Source organism: Polyergus mexicanus, unplaced genomic scaffold, assembly GCF_030449975.1.
Source record: "Polyergus mexicanus isolate NDT 795.1 unplaced genomic scaffold, iyPolMexi1.0 SCAF_10, whole genome shotgun sequence".
NCBI lineage: Eukaryota > Metazoa > Arthropoda > Insecta > Hymenoptera > Formicidae > Polyergus > Polyergus mexicanus.
This window is the reverse complement of record NW_027223330.1, coordinates 3,562,541-3,581,284: the sequence shown is the minus strand read 5'-3', so window position 1 is coordinate 3,581,284 and position 18,744 is coordinate 3,562,541. Positions and strand designations below refer to the sequence as shown.

The following is an 18,744-nucleotide window of genomic DNA, read 5'->3' as shown; positions in this document are numbered from 1 at the left end:
TTCCTGCGTTTGTATCTTTGCATAATCCTTTCAGTAGCCATCAAGTTTCCGCGATGTACGGAAATCCTACGCAGATTTCCAACGTTGTCACGACTGTCTACGATTATGAGAAAGACATGTATATCCGGTCGCCAGAGTGATCATCGATGCGCGACACAGCCTTGTCAATGAAATTTTTTTCTGGATGCAATGTCTATCGGGTTTTATTGTGCACTCCATTACTGCCTGTACTTGCAGTTTAGCCGCCATATTCGCGACGCATGCTTACGGTCGCCTGGAGGTTTTAATACAATGGATCGAGCATTTGGTGGATGGAAGGGAAGATTTTTGCGACAGCGTAGATGAAAGATTGGCAATGATTGTGCAACAGCACGTCCGAATTTTAAAGTGAGTCTCATATCTTAACAAGAACCATTGAATCTTATATATATATATATATATTGTATATATACATAATATTTGTATTAATTGTGTTAATTATTTACGAACATTAAAAAAAAACCATATTATCAAATACTTACAATCAAACTTTGAAATTTAAAATTAGAGAAAGAATGTTATTTCTATAAAATATTTTATATACAATAATACGTGCTCGTTGTCTTCCAGTTTTATATCGCTAACACGGATAAAGTATTGCGTGAAATATCTATAGTGGAAGTTATGGGATGTACATTAAGCATGTGTTTTCTTGGATATTACACTGTCACGGTATGCATTCACATAGAAAAAATATGTACCGCGAATCGTTTCTCTTTTCAAGTAATATCGAGAATAAACATATACAATTTTTAAATCCTATAATGTGACATATGATGCGTTTTCAAATATAAGAATCTTTACTTTGCAGGAATGGCAGAGTAAAGAACCTACAAGTCACATTATAACATATATTATTCTTCTCATGTCTCTTACGTTCAATATTTTTATATTTTGTTACATTGGCGAACTTGTTGCCGAACAGGTATATTTTTCACTATCAAAGCATTTATTATTTGCATTATTTAATAAATTCAAAATATGTATCTTTATTCTTCTTTTTAAGCAACTTTTATTAGCGTAAACGTAGACATATATATATCATAGAAACGAAATGAGAAAAGTAATCCTGTAAACAGTGCAAAAAAATCGGCGAGGTATCCTATATGATTGATTGGCATCGTCTACCAGGAAAGAGAAGTCTTGCCCTTATATTGATGACTGCTATGTCAAATTCGTCTATCAGACTTACCGCCGGAAATCTCTGCGAGCTGTCTCTCAGTACTTTCGGCGACGTGAGTAATGCAATGTCATTTCTATTATATTTTTTCCAGGGTTGGGAAAGTTACTTTATAAAAGTAACTCGTTACCGTTACCGTTATTTTTTCTAAAAAGTAACTCGTTACCGTTACTCGTTACTAATTTTAAAAAGTAACTCGTTACCGTTACAGTTACTAAAAAGTAACGAGTCGTTACAATTTCCGTTACTTTTTTACAATACAAACTAATAAATTATTTTGCATAAGAAAAACTTTTAAAAAATTGTAAGCAAGATTTCATTCAAGGTTTATTACAAAATAAATGATTAAATTTTATCGAAATTCTTTATTAAATTTTAATAAAATTTGTTGCTCCATAGTATCATCATTTAAATGCCCTCTTTGTGGTGTTAATACAGAGCCACCGATGCTAAACATTCTTTCTACAGATGCACTGCTTGGTAGAGCTGTATTATATTTAATAAAAAGTTTTTTAAGTTTTGGATAGTCGTTTAACATTTCTATATTACAATTATTTGATTTTAAAAACCGTTGCAATTCTTCCTGTTCAGATTCATTTTGCACCGTTTTTTGCTCAAAAATGAAAAAATCATCGTGATCGTCAGATTTTCCAGCTTTTGAAGAATTTTCAGTTGATCGGATTCCCAATAAATCCTCCAAGTAATTTTCAGCATGTTTTCTTTTTTCTCCGGTTAACCAGTTTAACTTAAATTTTGGATGTAAACATGCTGCTATTATTAATTCTTTTGTTTCAAATATTGTAAGAAATCTAAAATCAAATATAGTAAATTAAGCGACATTGTTTGTTTTATTGAAATTAATACTTTTGAATCAATAGTTTAAAATAAAATAATATTTTTCAATTAAATCCTTATTTAAAATTAAATAACATATGTATTAATCAAATTAATAAGTTACCTTTTATTTAAACCTTGCTGAATAGCTTCAACTAATGAATGGCAATCTATAAGGTCAGATTTATTGAGATTTTCTAATTTTTGTTGCAAGGTACTTAGAACTGGTAGTAAATGAGATTACAACATAATAAGAATGCTAATTGGTCGATTTGCTTACGGCTTTACGGTTAAGATAAAAATTTTATCACGCACAATAGCAAGAATAATATCTTAAATAAATCAAAAAATTAGAAAAAAGTAACGATAAAAGTAACTGTTAAATTCGTTACTCGTTACCGAAAAATGTAACAAAGTTACTTTTTCCGTTACAAATAAAATTTGTAAGGCCATTACCGTTACAGTTACCGAAAAAAAGTAACTGTAACGGTAACGGCGTTACAAGTAACGCGTTACTTCTCAACCCTGGAGAAAAGTAATCCTGTAAACAATGCAAAAAAATCGGCGAGGTATCCTATATGATTGATTGGCATCGTCTACCAGGAAAGAGAAGTCTTGCCCTTATATTGATGACTGCTATGTCAAATTCGTCTATCAGACTTACCGCCGGAAATCTCTGCGAGCTGTCTCTCAGTACCTTCGGCGACGTGAGTAATGCAATGTCATTTCTATTATATTTTTTCACGAATGAGAATAATTTACATATAGTTCATCCAACCGATAGGTGATTAAGACATCGGTCGCTTACTTAAACATGTTACGTACGTTAACTTCGTAAAATTTATCCAAAATGTGGAAATTATTAATGTAAAAAACACATCAAGTAGTTATCCCCCCGATCTCATATCGAGAAGAAAAAAAAAAAGGAAATAAAAAAAATAATAATTTTAATAAATAGTTTAATAAAATTTATGTGTGTATACTGAAAAATATTTGTTCAACAATTTCAATATGCCTTTTACATCTTTTCTTACAGAACAATAATATCATAACACAGATTAAATATATTTAACAAAGAAAAATTTTGAAGAACAGATCAAATGTATATAAAATCTGTTTAACTTATTAATCATTAATGTAACAATATTTAATAGATTTCTTATTATGTCAAGAAGCACGTTTTTCATCTATCAATAATCAATCTATCATCGCACGATATTTTATATTTATCTCATAATTAAAAAATACATATATTTTTCAATTATAACTTTATAACGAGATACATATATAAAACGTACCATTTATAAATGTCATGACTGACATAACTATCGTCACAATACTAATATCGTATTAAGAACAATTTCGTCGAACAAGTTGAAGAAACTGTAAGTATCGATTACGTTCTGCCTCTTGTTAGTCAGACGGTTCCGTAATTTTTTTCGCACTGTTCGATGCACGTCAGCGCAAGCGCTGACGTACTTCGTTGAAAAATACAATCAGTAGTAGTAATCAGTAGTAGTGCGTCTTCCGCGAGTTAACCATGAAGCATGCCTCTAGCAAGTCTGTCGTAGAAGTTTACAGAAAAGATAATGATTATAGTCTTCAACTGAATCGTTGGTTCTTGAAATCGATAGGAGCTTGGCCGGAATTATCGACAAACTCAATGATAAAGAATATTTTGATAAAAATTCTGCAATTAACGTGTCATTCTTTAATAGCTTTCGCTGTAGTACCTTCTATATTATATATTCTTTTCGAGGAGAAAGACATTCGTCTAAAGCTCAAAGCTATAGGGCCAACGAGTCACTGTCTCATGGGAGGTATCAATTACTGTTCACTTTTGCATCATAGCGATCGGATACAGAGATCTGTCAAACATATGGAGACCGATTGGCGTATGGCGAAGAGAGAGCATGATCGGGAAGTGATGATGAAAAATGCGAGAATAGGTCGCGTTATAGCGGGCGTTTGCGCGCTGATTATGCAGGGTGGTGTTCTTTGTTATAACTTAGCGAGAGGAATGTCACGGATGGTCGTGATCGTCGGCAACGAGACGATTACAACGGGTCGCTTACCGTGTCCGTCTTTCAACAAAATTGTGGATACCAGAATCAGCCCGACATACGAAGTCGTACTCGCGTTGCAATGTCTCTCCACTATCGTGGTGAATAATATCACGATTAGTGCATGTGGTCTTGCCGCTGTTTTCGCGATGCATGCTTCCGGTCAGCTTAATGTAGTAATATTACGCCTCGAAGAACTCGTCGGTGAAAAACAAGAACTCTTGCACCTAAGACTGGCGAATATCGTGGAGCATCATTTGCGAGCGTTGAAGTAAGATAAAAAAAAAAAAAAATCATCAGAATTATATAGAATTCAATTTTTTTAATTATCTACTAAATAACACAATTATATTTGCCTTTCTACTGACATTCAGATGATCTCGCCCGCGCGTTTAAAATAGGTTTTCTATAAAATAGAATTTTTGGTAATTATCAAAGTATCGAAAAACTATAAAATATTGAAGATATTGCTTGACTGCACTTTTTACATAACATTTTATATTATATATATTTGCAGAAAATGAAATATTTTTGAATTAAAAAATATTAAAAATATTAAGGGTCTTTTGCCAGCTATTGTAAATGTGTCAATTACAGATTTCTTTCACGTATGGAGGTAATTCTGCGACAGATATGTTTTGTAGAATTAATTGGATGTACATTTAATTTATGTATGCTAGGATATTACACCATTACGGTACGCTATAAAAATTTGGAAAAGGAAAATTTATGACAAATTGCACATATCCTTTTTTTTTTTTATTTTGATTTTGAATGCTAATCAATTTCCATATCTCCAGGAATGGTATGAGGAAAGTATGAATACTTTAATAACATATATCATGATACTCACATCGATGATGTTCAATATTTTCATATTTTGCTTCATTGGTGAACTTGTAGCAGATCAGGTAAAATAATCATTTTTATATCAAAGTTTTTTTTTTCCATTTTAATTCATCTATAATTAAAATATTTTTATTCTCAATTCGTGATCAATTCAACTTTGCGATAGTGCAAAAAAGTCGGTGAGGCAGCTTATATGACTAACTGGTATTATTTGCCGCATAAGACTGTCCTCGGTCTAATTTTAATAATTTTGCGATCAAGAATTGTAATCAAAATCACGGCTGGAAAGATATTTCATATGTCTATCCCAACTTTTGGTCTTGTAAGTCGATATAGACTTCCATAAATAAAACAGATTTAATTTCTACAATTCTCCATGCTACAAATATGCAACAAATAATATATAATACAAATTTACATAAAACATAATGTTTGTGCAAAAATCTGTCAAACTATAAATTAATTATATATTAAACATTTCAGGTAATTAAAACATCAGTTGCATACCTAAATATGCTTCGAACTTTAACTACGTAATTATTGCGTGACAAAATAGTATTATTTTATAATACAATATATTCCATATATAGACAATGTAAAATAAAATTTCTTATATGTGCATATTATAATATATATTTTAAGAAAGAAACACGCATTCTTTAAGAAAAGAAAAAACCTTACGCATATAATACACGAATAGCAACATCTGATATAAATCAGGAAGAAGAATGTTCCCTTTCATTCTCTTATAACAGACAATAACTAAAAAATGCACCCTACCGTGCCACATAACATATCTGATTGCTCGACTGTCTTTATCCTGGAAGGCAAATTACACCGCATTGACATATAACCATATATTACCCTCCGTTCCATACAACAAACTGCAAAACTGCAAGTATTGATTGTCCATAATCCGTCAACCGTAAAATGTCTTTTCTATCCCCTTAGAAATAAACTATATAGCCGCGCAGGCGCTGCTGTAACTACTGTTTACCACTGAGACGCACAATCAGTAGTAAAGATCAGTATCTGACGCGCCTTTCGCGGATTAAACACGATGCGTTTATCTCGCAAATCCAAGATAGATGTTTACAAGCGAGATAACGACTATAGTCTTCAATTAAACCGTAGGATTTTGAAGCCGATAGATGTTTGGCCCACGGTGAATCACCCACGAGCTTGATTATCGAAAAAATTTTATCAAAAGTTGCGAGAATAGCATGTCAGTCCTTAATAACTCTCACTGTCATACCTTCTATATTGTATATATTATTTGAAGAGAAAGACTTTCGTTTGAAATTAAAAGCTCTAGGACCCACGAGTCATTGGCTCATGGGTGGTATGAATTATTGTTCGTTACTATATCAAAATAAACAAATACGTAAATCCATCGTGCACATGGAAACCGATTGGCGTATAGCAAGAAGAGAGAACGATCGCGAAGTGATGCTGAAGAATGCGAGAGTAGGTCGCGTTATAGCGGGCGTTTGTGCGTTGATCATGCAAGGTGGGGTTTTCGCTTATATCGTGGCGAGAGGAATATCGCCTACAATCGTGGTTATTGGTAACGAAACAGTAGCAATCGGTCGCTTACCGTGCCCGTCTTACGATAAAATCGTGGATACCAGATTTAGTCCGATACACGAAGTCCTATTTACGTTGCAATTTGTTTCTGGCATAATAGTAAATAGCACCACGATCGGTGCGTGTGGTCTCGCAGCAGTTTTCACGATGCATGCCTGTGGTCAGCTTAATAGAGTGATGTTGCGACTCGAGGAACTAGTCGAAGGAAAACGGCACGATATTGTAGTTCAGAAAAAATTGGCGAATCTCGTGGAACATCATTTGCGCACATTAAGACTTATAACTGACATTAATTTATTATTGTATGTAATGTTTATAACTTTCAAATATATAGAAAAAACTGCGATTTCAGGAATTTCAAAAATTTTTAATATAAAAACTGATTTGGATATAAATATTTAATTTTTTTCTTAAATGTATAGTTATTGCTAGTGTATCGATATTAGGTTTCTTTCACGCATGGAAATAATTATGCGTCAAATTTGTTTTTGGAATTAGTCGGATGTATTGTACATTCAACTTATGTATGCTTGGATATTACACTATTTCGGTATGTTCAAAAATATGAAAAAATGACTTATTATTAAAAAGAAAAATGCTTATTATTTTTTTAAATTTTATCAAGTTACACATTGTATGTTTCAGGAATGGTACGAGGAAAGTACAAACACTTTAATAACGTATCTCATTGTTTTTACATCGATGATGTTTAATATCTTTATATTTTGCTACATCGGTGAACTTGTTACAGAACAGGTAATTGAATTTACTTTATCACATTTTTATCGTTTATTTTGTTCGTCATTCTTTTTTACTTAATAAATAATATTATAAAATTAAGATATTGTCAAAACTTTGATTCTTAAAAGTTACTTACTTTATTGTACAACAGTGTAAAAAAGTCGGTGAGGCAGCTTATATGATAAATTGATATCAATTGCCGCATAAAACTGTGCTCGGTCTAATTTTAATTCTTATACGATCGAGCATTGTTATCAAAATCACTGCAGGAAAAATATTTCATATATCAATCGCAACTTTCGGTAATGTAAATGTTACGAAGAATGCTATATGTCATTTTTCAACTAAACAATATTCAAAGTAATTATCTTTCAGGTAATTAAAACATCTGTGGTATACTTGAATATGCTTAGAACTTTAACCGTGTAAAAATATTGTGCACTACAATGTAAATTTAACGTATAATAAATTCCATATAATATTTGTCATTAGAAATAATCAACATAGTATACCTGTGGTCAATTAAATAATTAATTTTTCAATTTTAAATATTCTTACCTGTTATATCTGAAATGAGACTCGAATAAAACACATGCTGCTTGCTATATGAATATTTAAAAATATACAAGAGAAAAGACATATTCTTTAACGAGAAAGATCATTATATTAATAAACAATTCATCGTGTTTAACGGAACATTTACATAACTAATATTTGATAGTATTTGTTCAATCGTTTTCTACCTCTATTACTCTTGTACCGCATATTACCCTCAATTTCTATGCAATAAACTGCGAAAGTCGAATATTGATTTCGCACAATCAATCAGCCGTATAATGTCTTTTCAATTTCCTGAGAATTAAACTATATGGCCACGCAGGCGCTGCCGTAACTACTGTTTACCGCTGAGACGCGCAATCAGTAGTAAAGATCAGTAACAGGCGCGCCTTTCGTGGATTAAGCACAATGCGTTTCTCTCGCAAATCCAAGATAGACGTTTACAAACGAGATAACGATTATAGTCTCCAGTTGAATCGTTGGATCTTAAAGCCGATAGCTGTTTGGCCCGAATCACCCACGAGCTCGATTATCGAAAAAATTTTATCAAAAATTGTGAGAATAACATGTCATTCCTTAATAGCTCTCACTGTTATACCTTCTATATTGTATATATTATTTGAAGAGAAAGACTTCCGTTTGAAATTAAAAGCTCTAGGACCCACGAGTCATTGGCTCATGGGCGGTATGAATTATTGTTCGTTACTATATCAAAATAAACAAATACGTAAATCCATCGTGCACATGGAAACCGATTGGCGTATAGCGAAAAGAGAGAACGATCGCGAAGTGATGCTGAAGAATGCGAGAGTAGGTCGCGTTATAGCGGGCGTTTGTGCGTTGATCATGCAAGGTGGGGTTCTCGCTTATATCGTGGCGAGAGGAATATCGCCTACAATCGTGGTTATTGGCAACGAAACAGTAGCAATCGGTCGCTTACCGTGCCCGTCTTACAATAAAATCGTGGATACCAGATTCAGTCCGATATACGAAATTATATTTACGTTGCAAGTTGTTTGTAGCATAGTAGTAAACAACAGCACGGTCGGTGCATGCGGTCTCGCAGCAGTTTTCACGATGCACGCCTGCGGCCAGCTTAATATAGTGATGTCGCGACTTGAGAAACTCATCGAAAATAGACGAAACGATATTATAATTCAGAGAAAACTGGCGAATCTCGTGGAACGTCATCTGCGAGCATTAAGGTAAGATTTATAATTGATGCTATTATTTCTTATTGTGTATATTTATATATAACTTTTAAATGTATACAGAAAATTGCAATTTCAGAAATTTCAAAAATTTTGGATGTAAAGGCTCATATCATAAAAAATAATAAAATTTTCTAAAATTGTAAAAAAGTAATTATAAAAAATAGAGTATAATCAGTAATTTAGTTTAATACTTAAATTATTATAAAATAATTTTTTTTTAACAAAAAATATTTAATTTTTTCTTAAATGTGTACTTACTTGCTAGCGTGTTAATGTTAGGTTTATTTCGCGCATGGAAATAATTATGCGTCAAATTTGTCTTGTGGAATTAGTCGGATGTACATTCAACTTATGTATGCTTGGATATTACACTATTTCGGTATGTTCGAAAATATGAAAAAATGAATGTGTGACAAAGAGAAATGCTTATTACTTTTTCAAATTCTATCAAGTTGCACATTATATGTTTCAGCAATGGCATGAGGAGAGTACAAACACTTTATTAGCGTATTCCATTGTATATACATCGATGATGTTTAATATTTTTATATTTTGCTACATCGGTGAACTCGTTACGGAACAGGTAATTACATTTATGTACATTTTTTCCGTCATTTTTTTTTCTCAATAAATAATATTATAAAATTTAAATATTGTATCGAAATTTTGATTCTCAAAAATTACTTGCTTAATTTTACAACAGTGTAAAAAGGTCGGTGAGGCAGCTTATATGACAAATTGGTATGAACTGCCGCGTAAAACTGTGCTTGGTCTAATTTTAGTTATTATACGATCGAATATTGTTATCAAAATCACTGCTGGAAAAATATTTCATATGTCAATCGCAACTTTCGGTAACGTAAGTATTACGAAGGGTACTTATATGTCATTTTTCAGCTTATCAAAATTATTCGAATAAATTATTTTTCAGGTAATTAAAACATCTATAGCATACTTGAATATGCTTAGAACTTTAACTATGTAAATTATACAATACAATGTTTTATCGTTCAATGCATAATAAATATTTTGCATGTAAAATTAAAAAAATTATATGAAAAGTTTTACATATTGTGCACTTTAAAGCACATTTTTGAGATGCTAATGACTTATTCTTGCTTTCTCCTTTGTCTTTTATTTTATTTATACATCCAAAACGATTTCTAGATATTTGACATAAATAAAAGCAATCTTTTTTTTATTTCTGCATAAGAATAAAATAATTTTCTATACGATAAGCAAATCTTTGTAAATATGCAAATCAAGTGTCTTATATTCCACAATTCTGTACGATCGCTTATAAAATAAAATGCATTGCACACAGTTTGTATCTAATATGTGTACCTAATGTAATTGCAAGTGACGTTGCAACAAGTAGTGATTATCGATTGGCACAATGTCCCGCCTCTCGTGCAAACCTATCTATAAAGAAGAATCTGCGCAATCGCTACATTGACTATTCCGCTTATCGCTGAAAGACGCGATAACAAAAACATTTACAATCAGTATTTTGCGTGCTTTACACGAAGGATTATGATGATATCACTGCCGATGTCAGCTTCGTATCATTACAAGAAGCATCATGATTATAGTATCCAGCTGAATCGCTGGTTTCTGAAACCGATCGGTGCTTGGCCGGAATCGCGTGCAACCACCGCTGAAAAAATTCTATCGAGCATTGTTCAGATCAGGGTTGGGAAAGTTATTTTATAAAAATAACTCGTTACCGTTACCGTTATTTTTTCTAAAAAGTAACTCGTTACCGTTACTCGTTACCAATTTTAAAAAGTAACTCGTTATCGTTACAGTTACTAAAAAGTAACGAGTCGTTACAATTTCCGTTACTTTTTTACAATACAAACTAATAAATTATTTTGCATAATAAAAACTTTTCAAAAATTGTAAGCAAGATTTTATTCAAGGTTTATTACAAAATAAATGATTAAATTTTATCGAAATTCTTTATTAAATTTTAATAAAATTTGTTGCTCCATAGTATCATCATTTAAATGCCCTCTTTGTGGTGTTAATACAGAGCCACCGATGCTAAACATTCTTTCTACAGATGCACTGCTTGGTAGAGCTGTATTATATTTAATAAAAAGTTTTTTAAGTTTTGGATAGTCGTTTAACATTTCTATATTACAATTATTTGATTTTAAAAACCGTTGCAATTCTTCTTGTTCAGATTCATTTTTCACCGTTGTTTGCTCAAAAATGAAAAAATCATCGCGATCGTCAGATTTTCCAGCTTTTGAAGAATTTTCAGTTGATCGGATTCCCAATAAATCCTCCAAGTAATTTTCAGCACGTTTTCTTTTTTCTCCGGTTAACCAGTTTAACTTAAATTTTGGATGTAAACATGCTGCTATTATTATTTCTTTTGTTTCAAATATTGTACGAAATCTAAAATCAAATATAGTAAATTAAGCGACATTGTTTGTTTTATTGAAATTAATACTTTTGAATCAATAGTTTAAAATAAAATAATTTTTTTCAATTAAATCCTTATTTAAAATTAAATAACATATGTATTAATCAAATTAATAAGTTACCTTTTATTTAAACCTTGCTGAATAGCTTCAACTAATGAATGGCAATCTATAAGGTCAGATTTATTGAGATTTTCTAATTTTCGTTGCAAGGTACTTAGAACTGGTAGTAAATGAGAGCTCTGCTTTTCCGAAAAGATAAAGCTCTCATTGGATATCGCGCGTCGCGTCATCGCACTGGTCTGCAAGAGCCATAAGTTGATCAATCACATTCAAGCATTTTTACAACATAATAAGAATGCTAATTGGTCGATTTGCTTACGGCTTTACGGTTAAGATAAAAATTTTATCACGCACAATAGCAAGAATAATATCTTAAATAAATCAAAAAATTTGAAAAAAGTAACGATAAAAGTAACTGTTAAATTCATTACTCGTTACCGAAAAATGTAACAAAGTTACTTTTTCCGTTACAAATAAAATTTGTAACGCCATTACCGTTACAGTTACTGAAAAAAAGTAACTGTAACGGTAACGGCGTTACAAGTAACGCGTTACTTCCCAACCCTGGTTCAGATAACGTGCTATTGTCTCATAGCCTTCACAGTAGTGCCTTGCGTGTTGTATTTCTACTTCGAGGAACAGGAATTCGATGTTAAAATAAACTCGGTGGGTCCCGTGAGCCATTGGATCATGAACGGGATAAATTATTCCTCGTTGCTATGGCGCGGCAAAGATATACGTCGTTGCATCGAGCACATGAAGAGCGATTGGTTTACGGTGAGTAGAATCGATGATCGCGTTTTGATGCTGAAATACGCCAGGTTCGGCCGATCCGTAGCCGGCTTCCGCGCCCTTTTCATGCACTGTGGTGTGTTCTCGTATAGTATGGTGAATAGTCTGTCGCCGATGATTATCATGATCGACAATCAGATCGTCATAATGCGACGATTACCTTGCCCGTTCTATAGCAATCTTCTGGATACCAATCGCGATCCGATAAACGAGATCGTGCTGGCGATGCAATTTTTGTCCGGTTTTATAGCAAATTCTATCACAGTTGGGGCGTGCAGTCTTGCTGCGGTTTTCGCGACACACGCATGCGGTCAATTCGCCGTGCTTTACTCATGGCTAAGCCAATTGATCGATGAAGAAAAGGAGAAACGATCTATTGAGTGTAAATTGGCAAACATAGTCGAGCAACATTTGCGTGTATTAAAGTAAAGTATTATTTATATCGACTTCATAAAGAATTAATTTATAATGTATACTAAATAAAAGAAAAGGCAACAATTTAAATCTGAAATAATTATAATAATTTTAGTTCCTTATCAAGCTTCGAGAAAATTATGAATCAAATTTGCCTCGTGGAATTAGTTGGATGCACGTTAAATTTATGCTTGCTTGGATATTGTTCCATTAAGGTATAACAAAAAAATATTAATGTATTATTTTTTTGATTTCTCACTAACGTTATACTAAATTAGAGAAAAAAATCATGTAAATTTTCTTTTTGGAAAATTTGATAAAAGAAATTAGTTTGTTTATATGTCACCATTCGCATATATGTATTGTATATCATTCAATAATATAGTTTGGTGAAATGAAAAAATAAAACAATAATTTTCTTTTTGTTTCATGCATTAATCATACATTAATAAATAACTATAAATCTCAATCAATTGTCATATAAATTTTAGTTTTGCCAGAGAAATAGAATATATGCAAATGAATTATATATGCATTTTTTATTTAGAATAAGAAAGCAGAGAGTTTTAGCAATGACTGATATACGAAAAAAGACAATTTATTTTGACATAAGACGATTAATTTATTACCACAAAAGAAAAAAAAAATTCACATAATTATTTGCTTTTAATTCAATATTACTGCAATAAGAAAAAGTCTTAACATTTTTCATTTCTATATTTTTAAAAAATTTCTATTTTCTCAAAACTTCATATTGCAATTTCAGGAATGGAATGCGAGAAATACGAAGACTATAGCAACGTATAGTATTTTGTTCATTTCCATGTCTTTTAATATCTTTATATTCTGTTATATAGGCGAACTAATTACAGAACAGGTAATATCTATGAGCAAACTGCATACTGCCTCTTTTCGAGATAAAAATTTATTTTATAAAATAGTTATGCAATTTCTACATAACAATATATTTATTATATTATATTCATAAAATTAATTTCAGTGCAAGAAAGTTGGCGAAATGGCTTATTTTAGTGACTGATATTGTTTACCTCATAAAACTGCTCTCGGTATAGTGCTGATAATATCGAGATCCGGCGCCATGATTAAAATCACTGCCGGAAAACTAATTCAACTTTCTTTAATAACGTTTGGTGATGTGAGTATATTTTAATAATATCAAATATCACATTTTCATTTAAAAGTAAAATTTCATTATTTCATATATTACATTCCATTGCATTTTGCATAATATTCTTATGAATTATCTAATTCGTGAGAAAATTTGATATAAAAGTTATGTTAAATTCATCAAGTGTATCAACATTAAAATCTTATCTATAAGATTTACTTAATTTAATCTTTTTTTGTTTATTTCAGGTAATTAAAACATCTGCAGTATATCTTAATATACTTCGTACCATAGCTATGTAACTATTGTATAATATATATATAAAAAAATGAGAGTAAATTAATCAACATACAATAGGAAATGATTTAAAAATCGTCGGCTTTTAATAATATTATTTCCTTATTGTTAATATGTATAATGAACCCTTCACAAATACTAAGATTATCATAACATAGTAAAAGAAAATTGAAATGCATAAATAATATTCTATATATAAATATGTAAAAGTACTTATTTTCTAGATGCACTTTAAAAATCACATAGTATTGCTATTTTAATTGCTATTTTATAAATTATTTACTACTACTTGCTATTTTAAATTGCTGTTTTATCCTTTCCGCTTTTTTACGATCTGCCACATCACTCTTATTGTTAGAATAAATTAGTCAAAAGAGTTCGCGCACCAATCTCAAAGAAATATTATTGTATTATTTTCTTCCCCTTCAATATAAAATATCAATTTATCCAAAAAATTAATTTTTAAATTAATATAATTCGGCAATGTTCCGATAAAATGTTTCATGTGTTAGGTATAATAATCATATATAAAACTCTTTGATCAAGTTACTGACTCATTGTCAATGTATATAGATGCATTCGCAACGTTTACCGAAGCAACAAGTCCGACAGTACTTTTCAATCGATCAGATTTATTTCATAGTAGACTATCTTTTTCGCGCAGACGCCACAGTGACTATTGCTACAATAGTCGATTAGTAGTCGTTGTGCCGTCGCGTAGTCACAATGTGTCGGTCGATGACTAAAGAGCTGCATGATCACAGCGTACAGCTGAATCGGTGGTTTCTAAAGCCGATAGGCGCGTGGCCACGATCTCCCACAACTTCGAGCAGCGAGAAAGCCGTCTCTCGCGCTCTGATATTGGTCTGTTATTTTTTAATAGCCTTCACTGTGGTGCCGTGCGCGTTGAACATCATCCTCGAGGAGAAGGACGTCGAGCTGAAACTCCGTGCCATCGGCCCGCTGAGCCACTGGCTCATGGGCGCCATGAATTATTGTTCCCTACTGCTGCGTGGCGCCGATATACATCGATGCGTGCGACATATGGAAATCGACTGGCGGATCGTCAGTACGCGATCGCGGCATCGCGAAATCATGGTGAAGAACGCGAGATTGGGCAGATTCGTGGCAGGTTTCTGCGCGATATTCATGCACGGCGGCGTCTTCTCCTACAGCATCGTATCCGGGATGACGACGGTAATGGTGCCGATCGACGACAATCGGAGCGTCCTGATGCTCCAGCTGCCCTGTCCCTCGTACAGCAAATTTGTGGATGCCCGATTCAGCCCAGCGAATGAAATCGTCTTAATAATGCAGCTGTTCTCAGGTTTCATAGTAAACTCTACCACTGTCGGAGCTTGCAGCCTGGCCGCCGTTTTCGCTATGCATGCGTGTGGTCAGCTCGATATTTTGACCATGCGTCTAGACAATCTCGTCGAAGGTAAAGATGTGAAAGAAAGTGATACGGCCCAGCGGAGGCTGGCCGATATCGTGGACCATCATTTGCGTGTTTTGAGGTAATTCTAGGGGGTTACATGCTATATATATATATACAATATTTAAAAATAAAATATTCAAGAATATAATTTCAAAGATGTAATTGTCTAACCGTTTATTCAATTCAATACACAATACTTCTTTATTAACAGATACTTTCCATTTTATTAAAAAAATTATTTCCCTTTTTATCTATGCAATCGAGTCGCGAGACTTATATTTAAACGACATTTAATTTTAATTTTGATATTAAAAACTATATATATTAACTATATTTTATTCCTTTCCACTCGCTCTTATTCTCATGAGCTATTGAAATGAGTTTTTGGAAGCTGAACTGTCTTTCCTTGTGTATCATTAACAAAAATTTTGGAGAACCTTTCGATTAACGAAAAAATACTATATATAATGTCTTACACGAATCTTCAAAATTACATATTTTTATTTTTATTTATAAATTTTAGAATATTATAAAATAAACTTTTTCTCTTGTAAATAAAATTTTGATTATAAACTATTCAAACTTCGATACATATTATATGATGAAACAAATAAAAATTACGATATGTGTCGATAAATAAAAATAGTTTAGACGAAATTTTGTAAAATACAGCAAAACATCAAAGGTTTCTATAATTTTTTCAAATTTTAATTTTAGATTTATAGCGCGTATTGAAGATGTTATGCATCAAATATGTCTGGTAGAATTAGTTGGATGTACGTTTAACTTATGTATGCTTGGATATTATTCAATTACGGTATGCTAATCATCTTAAAAGGTGAATATGTATATAGTCACAATCATTTTAATTACACACTTTTTAAAATCTCAAAAATTTTTGTCTCAAAAAAATTCTCAATTTCTTGTATAATCTTTTTAGTGGTGGAATAAAATTGACGCAAAGAGCACAGCGGCATATATTATTGTATATATATCGATGAGTTTCAATATCTTTATATTTTGCTATATAGGTGAAATTTTAACGCAACAGGTAAAGAAACTGTGAATATGAACTAGCACAAATATTAATAACATATATTTTTAACAGCCATATTTATTAGTGTAAGAAAGTTGGTGAAATAGCGTATATGACCGATTGGTATCGTTTACCTCATAAAACAGCACTCGGATTGATCTTGATTATATCCAGATCGAGTGCTGTGATCAAAATAACTGCTGGAAAATTAATTCAACTTTCCATTGCGACTTTCAGTGACGTGAGTATTAACTGATTCTTCTTTAGAAATATTTTCAGTAAGTTATCAATCATCTCATTCCAGGTTATCAGAACGTCTCTTGTCTATCTAAATATCTTACGAACTGTTACAACGTAAGCATGAATGCGATCGTAGAGATTTTCGATATATGTATTTTTACCTTCTTTATTTATATAACATTTTTAAAATAAAAGCACATACAAACACAACATATTATTTATCTGTTGTTAAGAAATACAATTTAAAATTAAAATTTGCTTAAAAATCCACATTGTATTATAATTATTATTTTATGCGGATTATATTATATCTTTATATGGCATCCTTTACAAAATATCTTATACAACTTCTCATACCTCATTTATAAGTAGCAATATGCACGGATCACATAAAATATTATGCTACATTCACAATTATATGCACCATAGCAAATTAATCCTTCCACAAAATTCTTTATAATCAACGCTATCTTTCCGCGAGCAATTATAGATTAGATATGCAGGGTTGGGAAGTAACGCGTTACTTGTAACGCCGTTACCGTTACAGTTACTTTTTTTCGGTAACTGTAACGGTAATGGCGTTACAAATTTTATTTGTAACGGAAAAAGTAACTTCGTTACATTTTTCGGTAACGAGTAACGAATTTAACAGTTACTTTTATCGTTACTTTTTTCTAATTTTTTCATTTATTTAAGATATTATTCTTGCTATTGTGCGTGATAAAATTTTTATCTTAACCGTAAAGCCGTAAGCAAATCGACCAATTAGCATTCTTATTATGTTGTAAAAATGCTTGAATGTGATTGATCAACTTATGGCTCTTGCAGACCAGTGCGATGACGCGACGCGCGATATCCAATGAGAGCTTTATCTTTTCGAAAAAGCAGAGCTCTCATTTACTACCAGTTCTAAGTACCTTGCAACGAAAATTAGAAAATCTCAATAAATCTGACCTTATAGATTGCCATTCATTAGTTGAAGCTATTCAGCAAGGTTTAAATAAAAGGTAACTTATTAATTTGATTAATACATATATTATTTAATTTTAAATAAGGATTTAATTGAAAAATATTATTTTATTTTAAACTATTGATTCAAAAGTATTAATTTCAATAAAACAAACAATGTCGCTTAATTTACTATATTTGATTTTAAATTTCTTACAATATTTGAAACAAAAGAATTAATAATAGCAGCATGTTTACATCCAAAATTTAAGTTAAACTGGTTAACCGGAGAAAAAAGAAAACGTGCTGAAAATTACTTGGAGGATTTATTGGGAATCCGATCAACTGAAAATTCTTCAAAAGCTGGAAAATCTGACGATCACGATGATTTTTTCATTTTTGAGCAAAAAACGGTGCAAAATGAATCTGAACAAGAAGAATTGCAACGGTTTTTAAAATCAAATAATTGTAATATAGAAACGTTAAACGACTATCCAAAACTTAAAAAACTTTTTATTAAATATAATACAGCTCTACCAAGCAGTGCATCTGTAGAAAGAATGTTTAGCATCGGTGGCTCTGTATTAACACCACAAAGAGGGCATTTAAATGATGATACTATGGAGCAACAAATTTTATTAAAAATTAATAAAGAATTTCGATAAAATTTAATCATTTATTTTGTAATAAACCTTGAATGAAATCTTGCTTACAATTTTTTAAAAGTTTTTCTTATGCAAAATAATTTATTAGTTTGTATTGTAAAAAAGTAATGGAAATTGTAACGACTCGTTACTTTTTAGTAACTGTAACGGTAACGAGTTACTTTTTAAAATTAGTAACGAGTAACGGTAACGAGTTACTTTTTAGAAAAAATAACGGTAACGGTA

General features: G+C 31.6%; 3 protein-coding genes and 3 pseudogenes across 3 annotated transcripts; all 6 read left to right on the top strand.

The window, feature by feature from the left end:
• The first annotated feature begins 109 nt into the window (after positions 1-109).
• On the top strand, positions 110-2,891 carry LOC138936908 (odorant receptor 13a-like; annotated as a pseudogene).
• Positions 2,892-3,558: 667 nt separating this feature from the next.
• On the top strand, positions 3,559-5,508 carry LOC138937190 (odorant receptor 82a-like). The gene is made up of 5 exons (XM_070303200.1): positions 3,559-4,387; positions 4,714-4,813; positions 4,917-5,027; positions 5,132-5,287; positions 5,449-5,508. The coding sequence occupies exons 1-5, from the start codon at positions 3,594-3,596 to the stop codon at positions 5,500-5,502; spliced, it is 1,215 nt and encodes a 404-aa protein (XP_070159301.1). The 5' UTR covers positions 3,559-3,593; the 3' UTR covers positions 5,503-5,508.
• A 340-nt stretch (positions 5,509-5,848) lies between these two features.
• Positions 5,849-7,722, top strand: LOC138937193 (odorant receptor 82a-like; annotated as a pseudogene).
• A 29-nt stretch (positions 7,723-7,751) lies between these two features.
• LOC138937189 (odorant receptor 82a-like) lies at positions 7,752-10,089 on the top strand. The gene is made up of 5 exons (XM_070303199.1): positions 7,752-9,056; positions 9,345-9,444; positions 9,538-9,648; positions 9,769-9,924; positions 9,997-10,089. Exons 1-5 carry the CDS (start codon positions 8,260-8,262, stop codon positions 10,048-10,050), a joined length of 1,218 nt encoding a protein of 405 aa, XP_070159300.1. The 5' UTR covers positions 7,752-8,259; the 3' UTR covers positions 10,051-10,089.
• Positions 10,090-10,550: 461 nt separating this feature from the next.
• On the top strand, positions 10,551-14,203 carry LOC138937082 (odorant receptor 10-like; annotated as a pseudogene).
• A 557-nt stretch (positions 14,204-14,760) lies between these two features.
• LOC138936999 (odorant receptor 10-like) lies at positions 14,761-17,109 on the top strand. Its single transcript, XM_070302841.1, has 5 exons — positions 14,761-15,709; positions 16,348-16,447; positions 16,571-16,681; positions 16,752-16,907; positions 16,971-17,109. The coding sequence occupies exons 1-5, from the start codon at positions 14,919-14,921 to the stop codon at positions 17,022-17,024; spliced, it is 1,212 nt and encodes a 403-aa protein (XP_070158942.1). The 5' UTR covers positions 14,761-14,918; the 3' UTR covers positions 17,025-17,109.
• Positions 17,110-18,744: the final 1,635 nt, after the last annotated feature.